The sequence below is a fragment of the Bidens hawaiensis genome, unplaced genomic scaffold, assembly GCF_021521415.1.
Source record: "Bidens hawaiensis isolate Kalapana, Puna unplaced genomic scaffold, B.hawaiensis_p1.1 tig00014556_1, whole genome shotgun sequence".
Classification (NCBI taxonomy): Eukaryota; Viridiplantae; Streptophyta; class Magnoliopsida; order Asterales; family Asteraceae; genus Bidens; species Bidens hawaiensis.
Window position 1 is genome coordinate 466788 of NW_027492270.1, and position 11814 is coordinate 478601.

Sequence of the window (11814 nt, forward strand, 5' to 3'; positions counted from 1 at the left end):
ATTTTTTGAATTTTTATTTTTTTATTGTATGAAAATTAATAATATATATATATATATATATATATATGATTTGATGATAAATTGTTTCACAAATAAATGAGATGTTATAACCCGGTTTAAAAGCTATATGAGTTTGATGAGACCCAAGACCCGTTTATTTTTACTATAAAATTGGTTTTTTAATTATAAATAATATATATCTTTTTTAAATAAATCATATATTAATTTTTAGTATATCCCTACTTTTTAGGATGTTTATATCAAATATTTGGTGAGATTAGTTTTTAATTTATTGAGATGTTATAACCTGTTTAAGAAATATATGGGTTTGATTAGACCCATACCCATGAATTCGGATCAAATGCATGAGAAGCCTCCATTTAAAAATCATGAAAATCTGATGACTCCAAAAAAAGGGGGAGCAACCACATCGCGACACTTAGAATTTTTATGTTTTCGTTTATACATATTATAGATTTTACTATTAAATAATAAGATAAGAAATTAATAATAAAATAATAAGTATTCGATAAACGCGATATTTTATTGGTGAAATTTATCGAACGTAAAAACTGGTTGGGTTTAAATAAAAATACTAATTATGAAAAGTCCGAGTTGTTACATTTTACACTCTATTTATATCATATCTATACATTTTTATAAAATATTAACATATCATTTTACTGTATATTCCAAAATACTTGGTGATATCCAAAAATCAAACAAACTATGTTTGTTAACGACTGAAAAGAATATAATTTCAAATGTTATCATTAACATATTGTGCTATGCATATCATAGAATATTGTAAAGAAAAAGAAAAAGTCGAATATACTTTCATTTTACAAAGTAATTTTTAGTCATTAAATTATAAATATATGCTTAAAAATCGATCTATTGTTTTAAATCAATCCATTTATCTATTGTTATTATTCTAAATTTTCATATAAATTTATAAATTATAAATATAGTTTAAATATATTCATTTATTTTTCGGTTAATTTAGTAAATATATATGTTAAAATGTAAGGATAGTATATATCAATCACTTTCGGATATAACAAAGTTTATCATATTTAATTTCTTAGTTTTTTTTATCAAGGATTGTTTCGGGTTTTTTATGGAACTTAAATTTGACTTTTATAGATCAAAAGTTAGTAAATAAACTGTTTGGTACAAGTTAACTAAATTTAGGTCAAAATTTTTTATGTGTCAAAAATGGGAAATCTGAGTATTTTTAAAAGTTTGAAAATACAAATAGATTTATCGTCAAATTTGTTACAGGTCAAAGTATTAACTTGAAAATGTCAACATATGAAAATTAGAATTTTAAACATGATTTGTGTTTCAAATTTATTTTCAGAGGCATTTTTGGAAATAATCAAAAGGTTCGGGATTTGGTAAATTGACTATTTTTCTCTTGACTATTAAAATTTAAGAAAAGATTGCGACTACTTTTGATATGCCTATCAATGCTTCTAATTTTTTTCACATTGAAATATTTGTGTCGGTATTAACTTTTCCTTCAATTGTGATCATAACGTTGTATGAGAAGCGTGTCATGCAAAAATATGCTCAAATAAAGCAAAATATTCACAAAATTAAAATGAGTTAACATGTTATTTTTTATGTTGTTATTATGACAAAGTTGAGATGCCCCCTGAAATTTATCAAATCTTTTTCATGTCGTAGCTCAGGAACATCCGTCGTTACAACTTAATATTTTCTTTTTCTTCGATGGGCTGTTAATTGATATATATATATATATATATATATATATATTGTAACAACTCGGGTTTTCAAAATTTTAACTTTAATTTATTTATTTATTTATTAAACTCCCGACTCGGTTCGTTGTTCGGGTTTCTTATTTAAATATTTCGTTTATCGAGAAGATTAATTATTATGGTATTGCTCTTTAATTAATTATATATTATATATTTATAACTTACGCATTTTGGCAATTTTAACCCAAAACTCAAACTTTTACCCCTTTATGTTTCCACACTCAAATCATAGGGACTAAACTACAATTTTATAAATTATAATCCAATTACCCATTTACCCATTATCCATCCCAAACCCATGACACGTATTCGAACCCGTTTACCCAACCTCTTGGCTTGGACCTCAATCTTCGCATTCAATTTGGAAATTGAATCACAATACTTGTTTCAGTCCACCAACATTGTTAATTTAGGTAAATCAATCAAGGGTTCAATATAACGAACCTTCTATACCCGTTTATCGAATTACATTATATCACACATCATAATTCAATTACACCAACAGTTACCATCCTCATAGTGTCGTCTACAATACCCCTGAAGAATCTAGACCTGCAAATAATGAATCTTGACTCGTCTTCTCCGTCTCATTTACCGGCCTGATTAACTATGGTAACTTCATCGTTGGAGGTAATTAATATTATGGTTCTGATCTTCTTTCACCGTTAATCGATAACCCTATAATTAATTAATCAATCAATAATCAATTAATCGGTTTGATTATTAGGGTTTATATTTGTTTTGGGGTTAGGGACGATCGACGTAATCGTTTATGTCTAATCTTTTCTATTTCTGAAATGAATGTGAGCTCCACACAGTTGGTTTATGGCGTTGTGTTTGGTTTACATGAACCGGCTGGTTCGCATGTTCGAACCCCAGCCCGGTATTTTTGCTTGTTTTTAATTTTTGTTTACCATGTTTTAATGTTATGATTTAATATAATTAATATAAATAATTGTTAAACAATATTTTCACAAAACCGCCACTTTTGGTCGCTGCTTTTCGGTCTTTGAACATTGTGTTTTGTTTTAATCTCTCTCTCTCTCTATATATATATATATATAATATGTTTTAAACGAACATCGTAGTAAATAAAATAAACATATAAACGTGTTTTACCAATTTTATTAATTAAAGGTTCGTTAAATATTTAAAAATAAATGTCTAGATTAAATATTATCATATGTCCTCGTATTATAATTATTTGCTTAAATATTTACGTTTGTATTATAAATTAATAAGTAGAATTATTATCACATTCAATTATTTAAAGTAGTTCTTGTATAATTTATTATATAAATAATAGTGATTTTCAAAATTAATAAAAATATACATAAATAGATAAAACGTATTTTTGTGTTAAATTAAGCATTTAAAATAAAATCGCTTTACGTAAACTATAAAAATCTTTATAAACATTTGGTTAAGTATTTTTATGTATTTTAATCAAATTATTTATGATAAACCTTGATTAAATAAAAATGATAATAAACTGATAAGAAAGTACGAATATACAACTTTCGCAAGATTTCACTCGATCATTAAACCCGAACTTCTCTCTAGTTTTAGATTCTTTATTCAATCCGTATTTATTCCGTAATTATTGTTAATTAGGAATTTCTCGTCGGTAATTCTCGAAGAGCGTGATTTATCGCTTCCTTACTGAATCTCTTTCTCGCTTTGTGTATTCGATCAGGTGAGTACCACATTCCCCTATTTTACTTATTTTTCCACGTTTTGGAGACATATGCGTAAATTATATTTCTCATATATATTTATACTCAAAACTGCAACTATTGTCTTATGTGTTAACAACTTATACCTTACTTGTTTATGTACTTATTTGCTTTGTATTCTTCCGCATTCGGAGAGGTCCAACATAATCTCAATCTAGTATGATCAAACGCCAGTCGTTATAGCCTTGTGCTTCTCGACATCTCAGTTATACTTACTCATTTGGTTAATTTGTTATTCTCATATGACTTGTTGCAGCTACGTATTTTGTTATATATACTATATATACAACTAAACTGGTGTGTTGCTCACTCAACATGTGTTGTTGACAAAATTCTATTTTAAACGCATATGCAGGTTATCGTAGAAATTCAATGCAGGTTGGTGAAGACTTAGTGAAGAATTAAAGTTAGAAATGATACGATCAAGAATTAAATTTGTAATTGTTGTTTGTTTAATAAGTTGTATTTTGTACTTGAATTATTTGAAATTATTAAATAGATATTGAAACTAATATTGTGCATGATAGTAACCTTGAGAGCTGTGACAATCAGTTCGCGCCCCGGCATTTCCGCCATAGGTTGTGGTGTGACATATATCAATAAAGGTAAGATTTCTTCTATATTTAGGCTAAATGGTTAGAACTACTATCATATGTGCAGTCCTATTTTCAAAATTGGTTAATAACCAAAATTCTTTCAATTATACATATATGATACTAAGAATGAAATTTCAATAGAAAGAGCGTTATCGGGTACGTTTTTGCACGTGCATTTTTTTATTAGGTTCATTTAAAAATCATTTTGTGATATAAATAAAATCAGTTCATGTACGCATATGTAAGGCCCCGTTACTAGTGCCCTACATCGGACGTTGAATTTACTTATAAACACAGTTCTAAATATCAGAGTTAATTAAAACTTTCGCGGAATAATATAAAAGTCAACTATTCATTACAAACATCCATAACTTGTCTTTTAAAAACATAACATAAAACAAAGTATTTCAAACATCATGACAAATCTTCAGATGCCAGCATCTTCAATCCTGCCATGTGTCCCACTCAAACCATCTATCTCATTCTGTTAACCTACGTGCATACTAAAAGTCAGCTACGCTGAGTGAGTTCTAGTTAATCATACAACATACAATACATTTATAACTACGTACTTCCATACGTACTTCATACTTTCATAATTCGTTCATAATAAACATATTTGCCTTCATCCTTTATTTTAAACTCTACTTTACATTATTCTATTCTGCCTCGGATATTATTCGGGTCCGGTCCCTTTTCTGCCTGGAGTATTATTAGGGCTCAGTCCCTTCCTGTCTCGAGATTTATAAAGGGCTCGGTCCCTTTTCTGCCTCGGATATTATTAGGGTCCGGTCCTTTTCTACCTTGAGTATTATTAGGGCTCAGTCCCTTTCTTCTGTACCTGACTATCTCTTACATTCATTCATAACATACGTACATATCATTCGTACATTATACATAACATTATAACTTGGCAGTACGTGCAATATTCGAAGATCGTTCACGTACCGACAAACAATCATTCATACTTTATATACATATCATTCGTATCTTCAAACTATCACTCGATGGTACATGCAATATCCGAAGATCGTTCACGCATCGTCAGGCATTCATTTATACATAATCATATAAGGCATACACTTACCACTTAATGTAAGTGTATTAACTAATCACATCTAGTATGCACACAACCCCGAAAACATAACAAGGAATGGGGCTAGAAACTCACCTGAATGCGGTTACGTTCACCGTTTATGGTTATTCCTTTCTTGACTTGTGCACGACTAACTGTATAACAATTACACATATCAATTTAACTATCACTACCCATATCGTGATTCTAGTTTGATTATTACCCTCAACGAATGGGGGTCTGGGGGCAGCGCCCCTGGCAGCGGGGTTCTAAGGGCGGCAGCCCATAGCGGGGTCCAAGGGGCAGAGCCCCTGGCTGGGGTTAAGCTGCCAATCATTTAAGGTATCTTCTATAAATTAATAAAGTTCAAGGCCTATTTTGTAATTAAATCATTATTCCCTAAGTCCAGGGACTGTTCTGTCGTTCTGTTAAACTTCTAGTTCGTTACCCATTCGTTACTTCATAACGAATTTGCCTTCATGACCAATTGGCTACTATAACGAACCGGTCCTCATAAAGAATTGAACCTTATGACGAACTGGTCCTCAAAACGAATTGAACCTTAACAAATGGGGCTAGTTCGTCATTCTTTCCTTAACGAATTAGCATACGAATTAGGGCTAGTTCGTTAAACCTCCGTTAACGAATTAGGGTGAGGTCAGAGAATGTCAGAAACATTATCTGACATTTCGTTAACCTGGTACCTCATACCCGTCGCCTTTCCGGCGCCGTCGTCGCCGGAAAACCGCGATCTCGCCGGAAAAGCGAGATCTCACTCGTTTTCCACTGGTTTTCACCGTTTTTCGTCTCGTTCGATCCAGATCTGAGCTAGGGTGACCCCTAAGCTCATATTTTGATCGGTTTATACCCGATTCTACCAGGGTCTTGTGGCTTTAACGGTTTAAGGGTGTCGGGTCGTCGTTTCGCGACTAGATCTTGCGGGTTTGGATCCATACAATATCATACTATCATTCCCTCGGGTTGATGCTCGGGTTTCTTGGTGATTTCGGCTAGAGAGAGAAAGTAGGATGAGTGATGGTTGGTTGATTTGTATATGTTTTAGTTCGTTTATTTCTTAGTTTTAATTGTTTATTTTAGGAACTTCGATACTTCATATGTGTATTATTGTATTAAAGGTCACAGGCGTTAAAATACTTAACTTGAACCTGCTGATGCATGTATTGAAGACCCGGGATGTCCAGCACGCGAAACGAGAAATACAAATAAAGTTTGCTGGTGACAAGCTCCATCGCGATACGCGATGGGCTTGGCTGAAGGCCCATCGCGTATCGCGACGGGTTTAAAATACATGTTGACTTTCTGGTCCATCGCGTATGACCCCATCGCGTATCGCGTTGGGCTGTGCAGACGGAAAAATTAGGCTAAAAACATATTCTTCATCATAATCGAGTTATCTCCGTTTTTATCATAGAGGGCGATTTCCAAAGCTATAGGCAGCCGATTCCATCCTTCCAGATCGTGTCAAGACCATATATATGATCCATATCATCATTATTGACGATTCGATGATGTCTCGGCTCGGCTAATCTCCTAGAATCTCACCCTGGAATGTATAGGTTGTAATCTTTTCAGTTTCTCTCATGTAACTAAGAACACTATGTATAATTGTTGATGGTTGATGTATGATTATTGATGTTTGGTAGTTATGTGTGTTCAATCGGTTTAGGTTTACGTTGGTCTGAACGATTTGTTACCAGTTGATAGATAATTGATCATATGACTGTTTGACTAGATTAAATCTGATAAAACATATAGTTGCCCTTAACTGAGTCACACTGGCAAAGACTGTTTGATAACCAGTGTCGTGTGTAAAGCGATTATTGATGTCTAACGCTTTGTCTGATTGATCAGTCTGTAGTTAACCGTTAATAATTAATCTGTTAGGTTGCATGAGATCACTGTAGATTGCCTACTTGAATTCCCGGGTGTGATTTGCTTTGTTAATTGATTGAAACTTGTTTACTTGTGTGTTTGCTTAATTCTCTAAATTCAACTTAATTGCTTATGTGATCAGCACTAATTCTATTACTTCATAATATTGAAACTGTTTACATGATTACATTGACCACATACTCCTGGTGGATACGATACCTTACTTATCCTATCTATATGGTTTAACTAGGTTTTTGATTGACTTGAACGACGGTCATCAATGAAAGATAGCTAAGTGTGTGTTTTTGATGGTGTATGGAGTTAGTGGAAATGAATGGATTAATGCATAAGTTGGGTTTATATACTATGGGCCATGGGCTCAAGCCCATGGTCTTTTCTTCCTTTCTTTTTAATCCAAGTTCATAACCCATATCTATTTAACCCAACACTAGCCCGACTCACAATAACTCATATTTTTATTTTATTACCTGAAACGAGAAAACGGGATGTTACAGCATAATATAAATACAAGAATAGATGTAATACATTTTTTCATATACATTATATAATTATTTGATTTATTTGTAATTTAGTAATTTGAATTATCCCGTATATAACCCGGCTTTAAAGCTAGTAATTGTAACATACAATAATAGTACTAGTATATAATAGTATAGTATATGTCGCATTACTGTTACCGCCAAATCTAGAAATAATTAAAATTAATATTGATACCACTAATACTATTACCATTTTGTTTTACTTTCAAAAGAAAAAAAAAACATATAATAACACTACCGATAATAGTAATAATAATGATACCAAGGCAAAAAGGCCGAACAAAAATACACTTACTCATTAAGATCTTTTGTTTCTCATTTGTGACATATAATTGACTTATAGAAAAAGAATATAATATCACCATTTCTTACCTATAAGTTAATTATACGATTTAAAAGGGAAAAAAATATTCGTAGGCTTGTTGATCATTGAGCTAATTCTTCAACCAGGAGTGTAAAAATGGCGACCTCTATATCCATCGCCATATCTCGAATTGTCTCTTCATCGCATCTCTTCCACCCTTCACCTCTAAAGTCCGCTTCTACCATCATGTCAATTGTATCAAGTTCAACCATTTTCCATGAATGCAAACGTTTGCATACCCTTTGCACAATCTCATGGTGTTCTTCATTCTTGTTTTCTTCTTCAATGAGGTCAAATACAAGTTTTCTCATGTACCAAGGGATTTTCCCGACACCTAGATGGTTCAATATCTCCCTAAAAAGTGTTTCATTAGTCACCTCTTCTTCAACCACATCTTCATCTTCATTGTAACATTGTTCTAACATGTGCTTTTCGAGTTTGATCGGATCTAACCCTGCAAGCCTCTCGAACCGTTGAAGCTTTAGTAACAGCTGATGTTTTGCTCCTACAAATTGCACACAAATCATTTTGGAAACCACAGAAATAACATTGATAAAAGAAAAAAGATATGTATATCATGTATACCGTAATTCAATACTATTTTTAATTAAATAAATGAAAGTTTAATATTTTTTTAGTACTTAAATTCCACGGTACCACAAATAGGTTACAAATCAATAATAGACCTTGATTAGGACTTTAATTAAAAAAAATTTTCTATATACTAAATTGGCCCACATCACATCAGTGAAGAGATATGTAATTAAGAGCTATGATGTATTGTCTCTTTTTAGTATTATTAGATTGTACAAAATAAGGCATATATACAAAGTTAAAGAACGGAACTCAATTATAGCCAAATGTCGTTTAAAAAAAATAAGATTTATAGTCAAATAAAGTTGATAGATGTCCTTTTTTTTTTCTTTTATTAACAAACATGCAGTATACAAATTTTAATTCAAGATGTACAAGTCACGAAAATAACACCAAATCTAGAAACAAACAAGCAATGCAAGACAAATAAGCACAAAACATAAATAAAAAACACCTATGATCAGAGTTGAAAACGACTGCTTAACTATAGAATATAGATGTGACATAATAAACATCAATTTGTTTTAATTGAACAAATAAAAAATACTCTAGACATGAAGTGTCATGTTGTACTTTATTTTTAATATGTACATTAGTGACACACATATCTAGATTAACGGTGTATAAATCATATGTGTAATATCATTTATAAGAAAAGTGTATTTATTCATGTGCATTAATTAAAACTCATCACTTACTTTGTACATTAGCATAACTGCACTCGATATCATAATCTTCTTCCATGGCCCTACCTTCACGTTCTTCCTCATCACCATCATCAAACAAAGGGTCAAGTACCGAAACGGGGCTACATTGTTCTTTCTCTTCATCCTTCTGTCGATTCTTTTCTTGAGGACACTCAATTTCATAACTTTCCTTGTCCTTTAAATTAGAAATTTTTTATAAGAAAATGTTAACATAAGATATATTTAAAAGACGACTTTGACAAGTTGTAATCCTTAGGCTTCTTTCACTAAACTTTGGCATGTATACTTTTTAGCCACTCAATTTTATTTATAAACTTTGTTTTATTAGACTTTTATCTCAGAAGTTTCATATATATACATTTTGACCCTTAATTTTAGTTCTACATAACTACCTTTTGACTCATCAGCTTTAATAGTATAATATTTGTCATAAAACTTTTATGGTAACGAATCAAAACAATATCATTCAATTTTTCATCAAACACAATGTTAGCTTCTAAACATGTAATACATCAAGTCCGTTCCATCACAAGACAAAGATATAGTTGTACATCTTAAAACAAAAATATTAAAATATGTTTTTCTCTAATGATTTAATCATAAGGCTATAATTGGCGGAATGATGAAAAGTTGACTTTTAACTTCTCTTCTAGCTTGTTCTATAGACATCACCCAATCATCTATACTAGTATTGTATATGTGTGGTTTAGTGGTTATTGGATTGTTTGGTATTTTACTATTTAATTAGTAACAAAGATACAAAATGTACAAAAGACAATTATGGTTTGTCCATTTGTGGTATATTAAATTCTTATTTATATTTATAACAGTACCTCTATTTAATAAAGATAAATAAAAAAGTATATCAAATTAATCATTAAAGTTTTCTCGTTGTTTTTAGAGTAGAATCTTAAATATTATAAACAATGGTCATCGGTGACTGAGTGGTAAATACATAGTCCTGTTAAGAATTCAAAGGTTCTACGTTCAAGTAGTAAAAGGAAAATCACCGGAATAATGAAAATATAATAAATAATTGTAAAACATGTAAACAACTCTAACCACTATCAAAAAACTTAAAAATATATAAAAAAAAAAAAAAATTATCAACTAACGAGATCAGGTAAATTATTTTTTGTAAACATGGAATGAAAACAAAACCTGTTTAGTTCGGTGGCACTGAGATGCCGCCAACGGGGACGAACCCTGTCTCCGTCGTGTCGGTGAAGGACTTCTTTGAAGCCAAAACCGAAACGGGCTAGACGGATTGGAGCAAAAACACTCAATTTCTTCAAATTCATGAACTGATCTAGAACTACATGAGGTATCCATCTCCGACGACTTCTCCGACCACTCGCCACTACTAACCCTGCTACCGTCATCACAACCACCGTAAACATTATTTTTCCGGCTTCTTGGTGAAGATAGTGCTACATTAACCGGTCCACTTTCACTACTTTTTGTTCTAACATTTCGATCCTTCAACCGCCGGAGAAAAGACCCGAGTAACCCGAACCCGGTTTGCTTCGACCCGGGTTTGGGTTTCTGAACCCTTGTGGCGGCGTCAAGTAGCAAGGCGGCGGTTCTTGCCGGAATATGGAAACCGGTGGCGTTGTTGTATGGAAAATCAAGAACCGGCCGTGAGTTTTTAAACTCCGGTGAGTCTTGGAATGTAAAACAGACATTTTTGATAATGGGTTTTTGTTTTTTAAGGTTTAGAGATGTTTTTCCGGTGGGTGGTTTGAGGTGGGAACGGCGGTCGGAGATGAAGGTTTTGAGGTGGAATGGTTCTTGATCTTCTTTTAGTAACTCATGTAAATGTTTATGACCCATGGTTATGAATTTTGATGAAGAGCCTTTATATATGATTGGAATGAAATATTAATAATAAGTGTTTATGGATTTGAAAAGTGTTAGTTCAAGTTGAGTTTGTTGTTGAAGAAGAGGTTTCAACAAACACCAAAAGGGGAAAGATTGGAGATTGTAAAATGTTAAAAGAGAGTGGGAAGGTGATGATGAGGTTTCTGGTTTAAATATGAAAGGACCAACAGTGTTGTCCCCACCGCTATAGGTTGGGTGAAAATATACTTTAAAATTTATGTTTTGATACGATTTTAACGATATCATAGCGTTGGATGATGTTTTCGTTATTGTTAAAAAAAAGTCACAATTTAGAAGTAGAGTTAGATTTTTTTGTTAAGAAAGAATTGTGTTTTAGGGTTTTATTTATCTTACTATTACATTTTACAAACTCTTTTCCTAGTTTTTTCTTTGTTTAAACTACAGTTTGCAGGTCATACATGGCGTATGAAGCCATAACCCCCTTTAAAAGAGATCTGGTTTTATGTTGAGACTATAATGATTGGAACAAACGTAGGTAAGCTAACTTGCCCGATCAAGGATTGTGTGCTTGTCTGCTTCTGGTGTGTATAAAATGAATACATGAGGCATGTATTTATACTCAGATGATCTATCTCTTCAATAATAAATAATCTTTTTATC

General features: G+C 31.9%; 1 protein-coding gene across 1 annotated transcript; it reads right to left on the bottom strand.

Annotated features, from left to right (window-relative positions):
- Positions 1–7947: 7947 nt before the first annotated feature.
- Positions 7948–11390, bottom strand: LOC143547040 (uncharacterized). Its single transcript, XM_077038556.1, has 3 exons — positions 10474–11390; positions 9304–9487; positions 7948–8516 (listed from the first exon to the last, which is right to left on the bottom strand). Exons 1-3 carry the CDS (start codon positions 11143–11145, stop codon positions 8074–8076), a joined length of 1299 nt encoding a protein of 432 aa, XP_076894671.1. The 5' UTR covers positions 11146–11390; the 3' UTR covers positions 7948–8073.
- Positions 11391–11814: the final 424 nt, after the last annotated feature.